We start from the raw sequence: 17396 nt of genomic DNA on the forward strand, positions 1-17396 counted from the left end.
GGTCTTTCAGGTTTCGAGTACGTGAGTTTTCATACTAAGACAAGGCAATGGAAGATATTTCTGGTGGTATTGTTGGAATGTTTTCTGGACAAGTTTCGTTCCAGTTCGATCGAGGCTTAGGTGGGGAATTATGAACCTTTTGTTGCTAGAACTTTATGCATTTATGCAAAATGTATCGCTTTAACCTTTACATTTTTATACGATATTATTATTGTTGATCACCAATAATAGTTTAATTGGAAGCATTCCATTTATAATCGTCAGTATCGTTAAAACTGAAAGAGCGCTGCTTATGCAAATACAATTTTATATCTTGATAAAAGGATCCTGTAATTTTGTATTTGTTACATTAATTCAAGTATTGTGAATCTCTATCCTAAATATTTCTATCCTATTCCCCTAAATAATTCAAGATTTATAATGAATTCTCGAATTAATCCAAATTAATTCGATAAAGGAAGTCCACGAAACGGAGCTACGTCGTGATCGACGTCCACGTCGTTGAATCAACAATTGCGCGATTTGTTCCCGCGATGCAAATCAAGTGTGGATTCCGGTGCGCACGCGAGCCGCGAATTGAAGACGGAGAATGGGTAGGAAACGGGGGAAACCATGCTGCAAACACGGGGTTTCTTATGACGGACGATTTCGTCCGGGTGGTTGCGGATCTGAGAAACCGGCATCGACCGGAGAGCGCGGAAATTCAATTTCCATTCGGCGCTTCGTGGCGAACGACAGGTCGGGATCGATGTTGGCAGAGATTCGAGCCCACGTCAACGTTGTTCTGTACAATCGCCGCTATCCACACGGCTGAACGTATATCAACAAATAGAAACGTGTCCTGCATGCCGCGTGACCCGTGACCCTGCGTTGGTACATGATTTTTCGGCCAACTGGGAAAACATCCTGGAAATATTTCTCTGTTGGTCCATAACCCTTCAGAGACGAGCTCGAACACCGCGAATTAAATATCTGAGTTTCCTAGTAGGTTATGAAATTTCCCAACCATGTTGATGGCGCCAGATTATTCCAAATATTGCGCCAATGTGGATTCACTACAACCTTACGCCGCGCCGGTTCTACGGGTCAGTGGTCGATGGGGAGTATAATATCATAGAAATTCCATTCCAGCGAAGTCTCATCATCGCTGTAGCCTTAGGAAGACCCAATGTAAAACGAATTCCGTTCGAACCTCGCCCAGAAGTAAGGCGCTCCTTACGAAGTGTCGAGTAAAAATCTTGAAAATTCAAAGGAAAAGTAATTTCGTCCACCCAAGGGCTCGAACCGCGAAGGGTTAACGTCCAATGGTTTCCAGCGACCAAACTACCCCCAGAAGTACAGAAGAAAGAAACGGTAATCGTCTTTCTCGCGGCCGGAGGGAACTGAAATGGCACCGGGCGGTAAATCTATCCGTTTCAGCGCAGCCGTGATTTATTAAGAATACTTCTGCCTCGGCGTATGTATGAATAAATCTCCGAAAAAAACGAGGCGCGAAAAGTGGCCCGAAAGGAGAGAACAAAACGCGAAACGTTGCATAATCAAATCCCTTTGCAGAATGAACGGAATGTATCCGTGTACCCGTCACGGGAGACGCGCGCTCTCGCGATTGTGCCCGTGATACGCGCGGGGTCGTACGGGTGTTGGCGCGTCGACGAAGAACAAGGTATATAGAGTTGGAAATGGTCGGAACAGCGCAATTAAAACATAACTGCGGGTCGTTTGTCAGACTATGTATGTCAGAGCCGCAGTCGCTCGGGCGGAGGAGGGACTTATTAAAAATTGCCCTCGTCCCGTGCAATTTTCAGTACGGCGAAGAACTCGGTGATCCCGAGAGCTCAAGGAGCTGAACCGTGCGAGATATCGAACTGTTCGGGGACATCTAACTTCTGGTGCAAGTGTGCTTTGTTATTTCGACACTTCCGTATTGGCTTCTTCGGGAATATCGACACGAACAATTACAAGTGATGAAGAGTTCTCGAACGAATTTTTTTAATTAAAAGCAAATTCAATCAAATTCGTGGGCCAGTTAAACATTTACAATGTTCCTATAAAGAATTCCGAATTTTTCCGAAAAAATGTAACGAATGCGAAGATTAAAGTAAATGAAATTTTAATTACTTGAAAAATTAAAAACTAATATTCGCATAGAAAGGTTAAAAGCTTTCTACGTAGAAGCAATTTTTGCTGAATTCCTTGCGGTATGAAAATTCGTATAAAAATTCAGTATACAAATGAAGGTAATTCGCTTTATTGTAGTACTGCTATGTGCCCGGCAACGTAGACCAGAATGCTAAAATCACGCAATTCCACATATTCCGTGCACTTTTGGGTTTCGGTGCAACTACATTTTTAGGAAATATTGCAATTTCTATGGCCACTTTCGTATATTTCAAAGTCTGCTTAGTCTATATGCTCGACTATGGCTTGGCTCCCGTTTGAGAATCACTGGTCCAACAAAACAAGAGCACATAAAACGGTGGAGGTATTGAAACCACTCCCGGTGTCGAACGACGCAAAATTTCCGGCTGCCCGACTCCACGCGGAAAGCAACGTGAATTTTTTCGGACTTCGAGCGTGTTCGATCCAGAAACCGGTAGCTCATTAGGAATTCAAGCAACGTCCCGGCGCATTTCCGTGCTTCCGCGAAGCACCGCGCTTCTCGAATCCCTTTTTAGCGGATGGAACTTCTTACGGTACATATGTCTTGAGTGGTGCCCTTGATTGTGCGCGATTACGTTCGAGAATACCGTCCGGTATTTCCGGTACGAGTTTCCGGCCTCCGGATCGGAACACGCCGAACTTTGGGCTGCTTGGAAAATGGCGCGCGATGGTGCTGGACCGTGCAAAAATTGTTTGGGAGAAATAATAAGGCGAAAAACAAGTAAAAATATTTACTTTTTCTGCAACTGTACAAGTCCGACTATTTCTTTGTGTTTTCATGTTATATTTGAACTTGAAAGAACCTAAAAATTTTTAATTGAAACCTTGCGAAAGAAATACTCGACATTATTTCGACTTGCTGTTAAGAGTGCTAGTATTTAAATTGTAGAAAAGGAAACCGAAGCAGTCAGAAGTGCGTGGGAAGGTCTGAGGAGAGAAGTTTAAAAAGTAAGAAATTCAAAGTCAGTCACAAAGTAACGAGACAAATTATTTTTCATACAACCGCGTGGTAATGAGGGCCGAGCAACAGGGCGGAAGTCACGTGGCGGTATATGTTTTATTCGTTTTTCCACGCGAAACATAATTCTATTGCGTTCGCTATGCTCTTGCCACCGTTTTAATGAAGCAGACTCTCCTATCATTTTGCTGGATGAGCACTGGTTAACCGAAGTTTAACTTTTAACCACGTCCTTTTGTTCGCGTCCTGAGAAATTGTCTTTACCCTCATCTTATACTTCCATCGGTACAGATAATGGAGGTTCTGCTGTACATCTTTCGAACCCCACCGCCATTCATAGTAATTACGCGATATCCCGTCGATGGAATCCAGGACAGGAAATCCGAAGGAGAAAGATCGAATCTCGCGGTATCCGCGCTCCTTGCTCGCCTCATTTTCCTACTTCGCAACCATTGTTATCGGCCCGTCTTTCCAATTCTCCCCACTTCATCCCTTTTTCGCGTTTTCGTGCCATTGTTGTCGCTTTACGTCGCCCACCACCGTCGCGTCGGTCGGTTAAACTCCACTCGGGATACCGAATTCCCTTCGCGCCTAAGACGGAGGCCCCGAGACGAAACTTGGCGAAATCCGCTCAGTGTTATTCCAACGAAGTTAAATAGTTCTGGTAACTGTTTTACGGATCAAGGAGACGGCGCCCTGATCCGTAGTTAAGGCGCTCTGTTCACGCCAGGAATGGAAGATGCGACGCTATCGGGGCGAGGACGAAGTTACAGCAAACACGCTTCTAGAGTCATCTTGGCTGGAGCAAGCGTTCTCTGTATCCTGGAATGCAACATTTCTGAGCGTCTCTTCCGCTTGGAGCAAGTGTTTAGCTGACTTCGACTCGACCTCTCGACCTTTCGTTTTCTAAAGATGTTTTTGGTGAGTGGTATTGGAATTGAAAATCATTTTTATGGATGTTAGGCTAACGAAAAATCTCACTCGACGTAGGACGATAAATGGTTAACGTTGGATTAAAAATCGAAATTTGTGTGTTTTATTGTCATCCCGAACAACTGAAAATATGGGGATAAAAGGGGGACAAAGTTCGCCGAAGGAAAATCGATAACCATTGTTGCGAAAACAACGAACGTTATTGACTTCGTGAACGTAGTTACTCCGAACTTGGAAAAACGTGATGTTGGGAGAGGGGAAGATCGATCGAGCACGGTAAATGTGATAGAACTTTAATATTCAATCGATTTATCTTTTTTACGGTTCCGTGCACTCTGTGCAACCGAGCGTTGTCACGAAACAAGATTGTAGCTCTCGGGTTATTAATTTCAAAAGCAACGCGTTAATCTTTCACGTACCGTGCCCATCAACGCCAATACCACGTCGCAAAGAGTGCAAAGACGGTTCTATTTGGCCGGTTCCACGAGCTAATATTATTTTCCGCCTATCGAGGGCACGTTTTAAGCATGGCAGACGACTCGAGGCGCGAGTTCACGCCTGTCTCCTCAAAGTGTCGGTTATCCGCCAGCGGAACAATTTTCACCGCCGTCGAGAGCTTATTATTATGGGTAAAAGTGTAGCTCTTTAGGCACGGGCATTATTGCGACGTCTATGAATGAAATTTCCATATTATTACGCCGTTGTAAATTCCACGCGGCGTGGGCTTTCGCTGGACTCGAATTTCATTAACCGGATAAATACCGGAGGAAATGCACAACCCGCGTCCCGCGTTCAACCCGCAAAGCGACACCGTCCTCTTCGCGGGGAGTGTATTTGATTGAACATTAGCATGACAAAGGGTTTCGGGGCCGTCAACACACAAGCTCTGGCCCTTGCTAAGAGAATCGCCTCTCACCTTGACACGATTTTCCACGGATCCTCTTTCGCGCTCTCCGTTCTCGCACCCACGTGCATTTACCTAGGCAAATTCGCTAAGATTTGTTGACGCAAACTACGGACAAGTTTTTGGAGGAGGATTCTTGATTTCGGTGACCTACCGAACGTTTCGGGGCGTGCGAGAAAAGTTGTTGGGTTGTCCAGAAAGTTCGTGCCGATTTTTAAGAAACATTCAAAGACACGTTTGAATTTCAATATATATTTATTGAATTATATATGTACCATTTTGTTCCACAATCTTTAAACCTGTTAAGAAATGTACACATATTATTTGTTTTTAGCCATTCCGATATATTCAGACCTGTACCGCCTACTAAACATCGGCATGGACTTTCTAGACAAGCCAATATAAATACACGAAATATGCAGAGAACATACATAACATCGTCGTGCCTGGCGGTCTTTCACCTTGGCACAATTTGCGCGATCGGGTTGTTCCCGAGCTAGTGTAACCAGCGATTTCAGGACAATTCGTAAATGATCCGTGAGACAAAGTGATTTATCAACCGAGCAACCGAGCGTAATCTGTCTGCAGCTAGCCAACTACGGAAGCGACGAACTTTACTCTATCGAAAGTACTTGCTACCTGCGTCTGTTATAGATCCTTTCCGCGAACAGCCTCGCTTACTGCGTCGGTGCAGAATTAATCTGGAATTAATTCATTGGGCCAACATATCTTAGCGACCCATTTACGCCAAAAATTCGCGGAAATGCGAGCAGTTTGCATCCATTCAGAGACAGAGCACCTGGGAATTTAAGCGTGGTTGCTCCCCCGGCGACGACTAATCGCGCCAAAATTAAAAACATAAATCCCCTCCCGCCCCCTCCGGAGTTCGACTCGCGGCTGAAGTCGTCGTGAATCAATTTTGCATATTAATTGCGGTGGCATCCGCCGCGTACGGGAGTCGTTACGCAGCTACGGAACGAACGTTCGGAACTAATTGTAAGGAACTAATTGCTGGCTTTCCGCGGCCCCTGACCCCATTCCCCGCTACCTGACCAGCAACCCTGAATGTTATTGGCGGTTTGCCACCCTGCAACGGATGCATCTTGTCGCGGTTTGCGTCCCACGATCTCATCGAGATGTGACCTCAAACTCTTATCCGACCCGTGTCGAAAACAGGCTTCAAACGAATTAAAGTCCCCTTCCGGGGGTAGGGTGGGGAGGATAGGAGGATCCAAACTCCTGCGGAGAATCCGTGTCAAGCGAATTATCGAGGCTGTACCTGTTGGATTGAACGAGCGTGTATCGAAAACGCGAGCAGTTCTTGCTCCTATGTTTTCGCTCGCTGGGAACATCAGGCAAAGAACAGTGTTTGATTTTCGGGTAACGTTATCGGTGCACGCATACAAAATCAGCAAAAAGTTCTTCAACTAGGACAGAACAAATACGAGCGTTATTACAAATTCCATGTAGTCAAATGAGATGAATGCCGACGTGGGAAAAATAGGAAAATAACAAACAGGTTCGAACGGAGTTCCCTTTGCGCGAAAAGCGAACGCTCTGCTGAACTGAATTTGTGATTTAAATGTAATTTCCATCTACTGGTATGTATCTCGTTTTTGTCGTGTCAGTCGAATCAATTGAATCGTGGTTGCGTATCTCGTAACAATATCAGCGCAAAAAATCGCGCGAAACGGAATGAGCTAATTAAGCTCCGTTTTTCCCGACTGTGTTTTAACTTCATTAGCGACGCACATATTTACTCGAATTTCGAAATTTACAGTGATCAATGGGGCAGTAATTTTAATGGAGATTCGTTAAACTGAATGTTTCTGGAATAATATATCATTAAATGTAGGAAGGTGTGAAATCGTGAAATCAACTTTTTATGTGAAAATTCGTAAAGAAATGAATCTTGTAAATTGTCTGGAAATTAAATACTTAATATATATTCCAGTTTATCGATTGACGAATATTTATAAATAAAACCGAAGTAGTGACTCAATGTACAAGACTATTTTGTTATCTTAAAAAATAATTCTTTTACCGACCACTTGAATTTTTAATTCGCCTTTATCCAACCTTCTGTCGTAATCTTTTGATAGTACCGTTATCTAGGATAATGGTGGTCTAAATAAATGATAGAAAATGCTTTATCCGTAATAACAGATAGAGCGATTTTCTGAAAGTGAATTCAATCCACAAAGGGCTTCTGAAGCTCCGTTCATTGGAAGATTCAGATAACTTGTGACGCTATGCCGCGTTCTTCCACCTGGAAGCACTTGAAAAGGTTTGCGTTTGAAAGGCAGCTTCGATGGAACGTCCTAATAGTGTCCTGCGGCACGCGTTAGGGTGGGTTTGAACTTCGCTTCGAGCACCAAGCAGCATGAAACCGCATTCCTCTCTGTACATACCAGTAACCACAGTTCTTTTTTTTTTTTTTTTCAAATTTCACGAAGTGGCGAATCTCAAAACTTCATACCCAAATATATTTTCCTATGAGGAATGTTTTCAGAGTCATTTAGATTTTTATAAGTTTCAAAAATGGCAAAAATCGTATTATTCATAATATCTTAATATCTGCCCATAATTAGCGTGTCACCGTAGTCCGAAATTATTCAATGTCGGATAGAAAGTTTCCCCGCTGCAATCTGGACGTATTTCGTGATTACATTTAAATGATTTAACCTATATTCATAAGCTTTCTCATCGCTGTGATCGCAAGTTATTCATCGGCAAAGGTTTTATTACAGATTTGTATAACGTTACATATATAATCCAACGGATTAAGTCTTGACACGCATCAAATGCTCCCATCAAAATTTCGTGGTGTTAAAATATTGATGAAATATAAGGTAACAGATGACACAGGAAAATGTAATCTGTTCGTGGAATATTTAATGCAGAAATGACAGAATTAATGAATAAATAGGTGCGGCTATCGTTTAAATACGGACAGCAGTTTTCGAGTTTCGAGTCAACTAACTGGACTAATGTTATTAATGACTTGGACGTACGCGTGCTCGTGGCATCAGCACTATTGTGTCCCTAATGCGACGTATTAATCCATCTTCGGGCATTTCGTCGTTTAACGTAACACAAATTACGTATAATTGCTACTGTCACAGAGATTAACAAAGCACCCATTTGTTTTCAGGCGTTGTACTTTAATTAAAAGAAATCAACACGGTTTCGCGTTAGAGAATACTCAATACCAAATTCTGTTCATCGCTGCGAATAAAGTTGCTGATAGTGAATAATTTAGTGCGATAAACTTTGGAGATTTAATTCATTAACAATCGCTTGGGCAAACATTTCATTCGTTCCATTTATTCTATCGAACAGCTGCATTTTTAGTTTTTCGTTATGAAAGTGAGAAAAATTATTACAATAGAAAATTACCTTTTAGCAAGTGGAAATAGTAGATTATGATCAGACATGTTCACCGAGTCGTACTTTTTATCATTTTATTTCTAGAAAGAGATCAGCTATGCCATGACTTAGTCCCAAAACTTAACATTTATAATAAAAACTTGAAAAAATTCCAAACATTTAAACATTACCTGTCCAAATTGCAAAAATTACGTAAATATAATTTTGATCGCGCGCTAGCAATTTATGTTAATTTTAAATTAAAGGGTGAATCTAATGCTTTGTCCCAGCAAACAATGGCCACTGAGTTCGCAATTGTCTCGGGTTGAAAACAGAGTTGTCGAAACTTGATGTACGCGACAAGGATGTCGGAAACCAAGCAACTCGACGTTGGGAAACATTCATCCGCTCAAAATATTATAACCGCGACGAGTTAATCCGTCTTCGAAGTTCTCCACCATGGGAATTATGCAAATCTGCGTATAGTCTCTGTGCATGCGCTTGCACAATGTCCGCAATATTTGTTGAACGTGGACAGCCAATTAATGTTTATCCTCTTCCACGTGAATGGTCTGATAATGGATGCCATCTGGATGCTCCCCTGGGCTGCATAAACGCCATTCACGTTCGACTAATCTCGTTGATGTAGTAACCACTTTTTAAAGAAAATTTATGTTATAATCTGAGTAACTGATGATATCACTACGCGATACAAACCATTTCCTCGGTAACTATAGAAGATAGTGACAAAATTAATTTAATGCGCCTTAAAATAATTCAGAGTCAGAGAAAAAAGTGTCGACGCAAAAATGACTCTATCGTATATTAACGATCGAGTCTCCCTTAAATGATTGTTGTACCACGCCGTAATGGAATTTCGAACACTTTAACCGCACCGGATAAAGTTATTAACGACTGAGGTGATTCTGTGTTTGCAGCATGGGAATAGGTTACGCGGCCCGAAGTACTCATTCACGCGTGGGATTATGGTCGCGCAACTGCATAACCTAGGAAATTACGTATACACGTGGTCTGTTGAATCGAACACGTTTCAGTCAAAGGCTGTTGAACGGAACGGCGCGGTGCTAATAAAATTCCGGTCGAACGCTAATTAACCACCCATTTTGTCGTGTCCTTATTAGCAAAACTAATACATCGCGATTAGGTTTCGACAGAGTTTAATGACCACCACGGAATTTGCGTGAACTGGTGACAACTGGTTTCGCTGTCGGTATTATTTTTATAAAAAGAAAACAATCAGCAGCCGCTGGATGGGAATTTCGGGAACTGCGGCTGTTAAAATATTTTTAAACGAATACAAAGCGCTTCCTTCCTTTTTGAAATACCCTTCATCGGAAAACGTGTTGCATAGCGACGCATCGACGTGCGGAGTACCACTACATTCCTCATTTCTCTTTCGTCGGTATTGTGTGTTTTTCACCAACTTTAGTTCGAATCTTTTGTTATCAATATCAATTTCAAACGATATTTTCGCGACTCCTATGTAATCTTTCGTCGAGTATCGATGTCTGTGCCATTCGATCGATATTGGATAGCCTTGCAAGCTAGAATTTACACCAAATAGAGAGTAGAAGATTGTTATTTTTGGCATTCCACTTTTTAAGATCAATGTCAGGAATCCTGATCAAATTCAAATACAAGATAGCCTGCGTAACGATGATCGAAGGGCTTCGCGATCCCATTTTCGTCGACCCTAATCGGTGCATTAATCATTCGTCAGGGGCGCGGGCCGTGAAAAGAAAAAAGAAGCTAATGGCGGAAAATATTTGCTTTCGACGTCGAGAGATCGTCACACGGAACAAAATGGAGGCTCCAGAACGAATTACCTCCTCTACTGTTACTAATTGCGCAGTACTCGAGACGCACGTGGCCGCGGCGAGAAGTCGCAGCTTTCTGAACTCGCCGAGATAATCCTTCCACGGCGGGCTCCAATCGGAGAATTACGCAAATTGCAAAACTCGACAGCTGCAACGGAATTTCTGTTGAGCGTAAATACGTCGTTTGATGAATATTTAAGGGAGAAACGCGTGCACAGATTGCGCAAGATCGCGGTTGGCGCGGGCGCAGACACTTGTTCATTTAAATAATTTATTTCGCGTAGTTCCCGTGAAACGGAGTTGCAGGCGCAGTGAATCTATGTAAAATTTCAATTTTTTTCAGATGTTGATAATTAAATAACCTCGTACGATGGCGTCAATCCTTTCCGTAACGTGGACAATTATAACGAGCCTACTAACATTTAAACTTTCCCTTCGGTCACAAAATTACAGGATCCTTAAACAGTAATCTCGATCTTCGATTTCCCTGCCCTGATTATTAAAACTTGCTCGTAAAAAGCTGATGGGACTCGAGTGTCAAGTGCAAGGCACCCTCGTAATAGAGGAAAGTTGTTGCTGTACTCTGTACGAACTTGCTGGCAAAGTTTGGAAAATTGACCGAGACTTTTCGAGAAGGAAACGTCGAATGCTGGAACATTCCGTGGAACCACGGATGTAAGCTCGGTTTCTAATATAAGCTCTGATGAGATTTCTGAACGGAATCCACCAAAGGCGACAACTTTCTTCGATCCAGGAAACTAATTTATAACGAATATGAAGGGGTCGGTCTACACGCGTCTCGATTTCGATTATCCGCTTCGATTTCTTGAGATCCAACTTGGTGTTGACATACTTGAATGTCGGATAGGGAATAAATTACTTTATGTTCTCCTAGCAATAAATGATAATTTCTCAAAAATATATAAAGAATTCAGTCGAAGCTGTGGTTATTATTGGATATGAAATATTCGTTTTCAAATCCCTTATTTATGCAGTTTCATGGTCCCCTTCTGGAGGATATATACAGAAGTAATTCTAAATTTATAAAATGTACAAAAGGAAACTAATAATATTCACACCTCGAATGCAGAAATATTTAATACACCAAAAATGTCCTCCAAGGGTGAACACGTTCATCTATCCAAACCGAAAGCGTTCGGAATTGTGGAAACGGTCTCGAAATTCGAATTTCGTTTGGTCCAACAAAGGTATCCAGGAAAATCAATTTGAAAAACAACCGCTGCCTCGTGTTCCTCGAAGCGCACGAATGCACAAAGCACGCGCCCGTTGTTACGGTTTTCCAAAACTTGGAACGCTATTCCGTGAAACTCGGAAATTCTGAGAACGTAACCGTGGATTAGAATAGGTCCCAACCCCGAGAAACCCCCCCGCGAACGATAAAATTATCCTCGAATTTCTCAGAGACTTTGATCTTATCGCGACACGTATCCGCAGCTCCGCTCTCCAGACGCCCACGAGGAGGAATTCATCTTGATTTTGCATATTTTTGTCCAACTATCGCAGGGGTGACCATTCTGCTGTCGCTGACAGTTTTCCTGAACCTCGTGGCAGAAAGCATGCCGACGACCTCGGACGCTGTCCCTCTAATAGGTACCTCTAACAATCAACAAGATAATTACGCATCTCGCACTGGCAAGCGTGTGTTATCATATGTGTTCTATATGTCTGTAAATACATATATATGTACACGTGTACAGAACGTCGCCATAATCGCAGCGCAATCGAGACTCGGAGATGTTTGTATGCGCCAAGGAATCGAAATCGAGGAATGATACATAGTTTCTAATGTGGCTTTACGTTGTCGAGGAAAATTTCATTTAAATACTATAAGATACTTTTTTAATTTTTATACTTGAATACGTGTTGACAATAGCTCGTTCAAATTGGATATTCGTTCATGTGGAACATATATATATTTTTTTTAAGAGAAAGTATGACTTGATCGCACAGCTATGTCGTCTGAGATATATCAATGAAACGAACACTCAATTGTAAGCGAGTTTAGTAGTAAAATATATAAAATAATTTTGATAGGTAACGAATACCCCTCAGAGATTCTACGTGTTAAAATGAACGAAAAATGAGCATTCTTCCGTACCAGGCATTGTTTTCGAGAAAATCGATTTCGAAAACATGCAGAACACGCGCATGTTCCAGTGACAAATCTGAACGTCTGAAATCTCTCTGTGTCACTATCCAACTCAAACTTATGAATTGATACTCCCACACGGTGTACCCACGCGCGATGGGTACAATGGCATGCGTCAAATAAAAGTACTCAGGCGCTCCGGACAATTTCAAAGTTGTTTTCCTCGACATAGACAAGTCATACGAGACTATTTTGTTCCACCTTTTCGAATCACATTCGCATGAAAAATCATCCCCTTCTTGGGCGTGCCTCGATTCTTGGGACACTATATATATATATACACTATATTTGTGCTTGTCGTTAAGCATCCCCTTCAGGAAGCAACCCCGAGAATCACAAGAAGGGAAAGCGTGAAAGAAAAATCATGCGGGACGGTAAGAACCTCGAAGGTCGTTCAGACTTACGGGACAATTTTGTTATTATCGGCGGGTTGAGCCCGTCGAAATCAATTTCCGGGGGACGGTGGTGAGAAAAGGACAATCTCGATTGGGGGTAGTCGAAGCGGTCGGCATTACAGTGAGTGACGACCAGCGCGAAACCATTCTTCGGTTTCGACGAAGCCGAAGAGCGGCTTCGAACGTTGCGAGCCCCGATTACACGGCTTCGACCTCGGGAAACGATTTTATTCTTTGCTTTAATAGTTTTTTCTGGCGCCCCCCGCCCCCCTGCTTGTCTCGCGACTGTTCGTTCACGTGACATTATCCTATCCGGATAGGGATTTTCGCAAACGATAAATCATGGATCTTGTCTACTTTTTGAAGTCACTTATATCTTGGAACATTAGGATTATTAATAACTTTCCATTTTAAATAACCTACTAATTAGTTTTATTCTGAATCTTCGTGTCACGTAGATATTATTTTCTAACTAGACTGAATAGGGTTAAATAGCGCACTGGAAACACACGTGACTCTTTCTTTCATGAGCGCGGACAAAAGCTGGTGCGAATGGAGAAGTAAAATGATGAATGGCCGGAACAAAGTGATAGCATACTTGCAGTGCATGAATAGAAATTGAGCGCGAAACGGTGAACCGCCTTTATTTTCTGTTACTTCAATCGATGGTTTTGACAGCGATCTGCGCAATTCATGAGCTCTATTTTCCAGATAAGCTATTCCACTCGGTTGCGATCCACTGTTTCAGCCGATGCAAATTTTCAAATTGTCTCCCATTTGCATAGATTGCACTTGAAAGTTCGCTCCAACGGTTTCCTATCTATAGGGTCGTACGAATGTGCCCAGGCAAACAATTTTTACGCTCTGTTTACTGTTGTTCTCAATTTTCTTTACGAATATGGATTTTATGTTGATATATTCTCCACCCGTTAAGGAAAAGTGTTTGTCTCTGTTACTTGCAGGATTGGTTTTATTAGTTTAATCGCAACCAAGAAATAATTTAAACGATCAGAATGTAACACCTTTCAAGTAAACGTTCGATTATTAGAGAAGTTGAGAAAAGATTTAATTAGTTTAGAATTAGTTTAATTTCTTCCTGATTAGAAATGCAGTGTCTTCGTATTTCAAGTATGAAATTGTCCCGTTTTCAATGGAGCACACAGTATATTTCGAAAGACGGCTGATTCCGTCGGCCATTCATCATCCCGATGATTTAGAATGAAAATAAGCGAGGATGGTGACAATGCAGGAAACGTGTCGCGCGTCGGGGCGAAGTCAAACGTGAAATATAGTTCTTACCTAAATGTGTCAAGTGTAAAATTGGGATTCGCAGCCTCGTTTACTTTGGTAGTATATAGCTGAACAATTTGCCAACACAAATAAAGGTAAAACCATGGAGAAATTTACTCGAAAAGAGGAAACGGTTTGAAATAGAGCTGAATGCGAATAGTGTATGAAAATAAAAATAAAAATTCTTTCGTCACATAAACAGAGATATTTTTATGCAGCAATATCGAAGCAAGTTCTGAATTCTTGTATTTTACTTCATATCAGTTGCCACAAATTAGTTAAATTAAATGAAATGGTCGTTTATCACAAACATGTAAAACGAATATATGTATAATGAAAAATTTATCTGGAATCGTTCAACCTATCATTTAATGTTAACAAATTTTTTCTATAGACCTAAAAGTACGAATATTCATTGCACAGACTGTATTCCCGCCTTGGGCACTGAAGTACCTAGACACGGCAATGCCTTTTATTCCAGAACCACTCCGAGACCGCGAGCATTAACAATTGCGCCAAAGACAGAGGATGTAAGTGGTCCTAGCGTGAAACAGCAGCGAACGTTCGATGATGAGATTCCTCGAGGGTGATTGATCAACCGGTGAAACACGGTCGCGCAGCTTGGAGAAATACTTTTTCATGTCTGGCAAATTGTATTGACATTTTCGCGACGCGAGCCACATATCTGTCGGAGTGTTACCCTCGTGGGGATTCGGATCTTTTCTGAGAAGTTTTACCAGAAGATTGCACCGTGTTCCGTTTCCTATAGCGTCGGTTACGGTGCACGGGCGCCAGCTCGATAATGGGAAGTAATTGCAGCTGGGGCAAGCGTTGTTAATTAAGGCAAGGATAGCTGTTACCGCTGCTTACCGTTTCTGCGTGTTAATTGCCGAGGTTTGCGCCAGAGACTATCACGTTTGGACGAGATATCGGTTCGGAAGCATTGAGAATGACGAACTTCAATTATAAATGTGTGAAACCGAAGACACAGAGTTGACGTTTACACTTGATAAAAACCATCTACCAGGTTAAGTCTGGATTAGTTCAATTGATCCTTAAAATATATATTTACTTCTCCGTATTATTTCCTTCAAAGGTCCACTGTTTACGCTTGAAAGCCTCTTTTAACATAGATCCTTCTTTCTAGCTGCGTTTACCATGGTTTCCGTGAGAAAAAAAGGATCACACGTACGGTGTTCTCGCTGCGAACGGATTAAAGGCTTGAAAAGCGTTTCGAGTCGGTCATTTACGCGTGCACCTCGCGCTGTCCGCGCGCGACGACACCGTGAGCTCGGGATTTCGTCGTAAACAGGATTTGCAACGGGCGACGGGAAAGTTGTTCGGCGTAAACGCGTTATAACTTTCGAAACGGCGGTCCTGGGCCGCCGCGATGGTCCTTAAAACTTGCACACGCTTTCGCGCGCAGGACGCGATAATGGCTGGTTCCGTCGGGAACTCTTTCTGCGACTGTGAACGTTTACGAATGAGAGACGCGTCGCGTGGCGCCAGATCCGTATCCACGGACGCTGGATCGCGATATCGATCAACAATTTGGCGGCTACATTGGTTTCAGGGATAGGAACGGACACGCAAAATCTCGTGGTAAAAGTTCACACTGTCTGTTATCATCGGTTAAAGGGTCGATGTTGTTTGTAGATGGTTGAGTAAATAGTAGAGCTTTCGAGTAGAGCCTTCGGTTTTATTCACTTCCTGTGAATAATTAATGAATACAGTTCAAAAAACATCACGTTTCCTGCATTCTCAATATTTTACTGATTACGAATGTAAACTTGTAACTTTAAACTTGATTAAATCCTGTGGTTGATTATTACACGTCCGAGAAATATTTCCTTGCATTCTCCATTTTTTTAACGCATAATGGGGATTCAAGCTTAAATATTTTTATTTTTTGCTACCGGCAGTGGTAGATTATTTCAGAACGAAAATGCAAAACAAGCAGGTGGGTGATTAAAGGAGAACGCGGTAGTTTATTCTCTTTCGCATCGACATTTTTCTTTCTTTAACGTTCCTTTCTGAACCCTTCGCCACGAATAAAACCTCCAGGCTTGTGTTACATTAATGTTTAGACTACCACCTCGTTCCACAATGTTATTTACCACGAAGTAAGAAAGTATCAAAAACCATAACTGCCCAAGAAGTTGAAGTGAAAATGCAGGCGAAACAATTTTACACCGCCAAATTGTAACAAGTTCGATTCACTTCGCGTTCAAGTTCAAGTTCATACATTTCAAAGAGTTCTTAGTTAATATAAACTTAACTATTGATAATTCACTTTATTCGGCCGTTTTGACAGAATAGATCTCGAGATCTTTCATCAACGAAAACATGAAAGAAAATTTTTAATCAAAAACTACCCTTCAGAGAAGATCTAATTTGGCAATTTAGGTTCTTAAAATATCTAATTTCTTGGGCATCTGTGTTGCTGGTACTTGCGTTGTTCATACCCCCGAAAACATGCACGGTTCTTTCCAGTTTTGGTGTGTTGTACTAATTGTTAAACCTCGAACGGAAGCTCGAGTGTTTTAGAAGAGTACCCTAATTGACTTAACTGTTTTCTGTGTCCCCGTGTCATACTTTAGAGAATTACTCGTAGCACCGAACTCCTAGGTATATTGCTGTGTTAATTGCCTGTTGAAAGGTCCCATAGTTTACTCATAGTCTGCCGTTCTCCCCCTGGGGGGGTTTAGCAAGGGATATTCCATCAGTTTATCGGGAAGCTCGTGCAAACAGTAAGTTCAATTTCACGGACTGATACGCACTACTTCCGTCATAACGTCATCGAACGATGCTCACGTCGGTTATTCCCTTTTTTTGCCAGGGGGAAAAAAAATAATATTTTTACTCGACCAATGGAATTCGAACAGGTCGAATTCGATGGACTGCGCACATTCGCGATAGAGATACAATTTTTGTTTGAAATAATAGTAATTTGAGTTGGGAAGATTAAAGTAATTACAGAGATCGGTTTTCATCGAACAAGATGCGTCTGATAGAACCAACGAGTTTCGTTGGACTGGTTTCGTGTGTATACGATGGAGAAACTACGAATGATATATTTGCAGGAAGAAAATGAGAATTTTTATGATGTAAAGGATTGAATATTTACAGGAGAGACCCAGAACTCGTTCATATTAAACGAGTCGATGTTGATCTGAACGGCCTTCGTCGTATTCCGATGCAAAATGCTTAACGTAGAAACGCTATTTATTTGCTGCTCCCAAATTTAACCTGTACAAATAACGAGGATACACGATTCCCTGGATTCGGTATCGAAGCATACATACACTAATAAAAAAATTCAGTTCTCATAATTAGAACGATCTGTAGGTAGAGGAGTATAACCGATGGAATATGAAAA

General features: G+C 41.9%; 1 protein-coding gene across 3 annotated transcripts in view; it reads left to right on the forward strand.

Annotated features, from left to right (window-relative positions):
- Positions 1-17396, forward strand: part of LOC128873658 (neuronal acetylcholine receptor subunit alpha-7) — a 266898-nt gene that overhangs the window by 171844 nt on the left and 77658 nt on the right. For 2 of the 3 annotated variants that reach the window (XM_054117370.1, XM_054117367.1), the window contains exon 9: positions 11687-11773. The exons of the other annotated variant lie outside the window; for it this stretch is intronic. In XM_054117370.1, coding sequence (XP_053973345.1) covers positions 11687-11773 — 87 coding nt within the window. The remainder of the gene's footprint in view (positions 1-11686; positions 11774-17396) is intronic. 3 annotated transcript variants of the gene reach the window in all.

This window comes from Hylaeus volcanicus, chromosome 3, assembly GCF_026283585.1.
Source record: "Hylaeus volcanicus isolate JK05 chromosome 3, UHH_iyHylVolc1.0_haploid, whole genome shotgun sequence".
Taxonomy (NCBI): domain Eukaryota; kingdom Metazoa; phylum Arthropoda; class Insecta; order Hymenoptera; family Colletidae; genus Hylaeus; species Hylaeus volcanicus.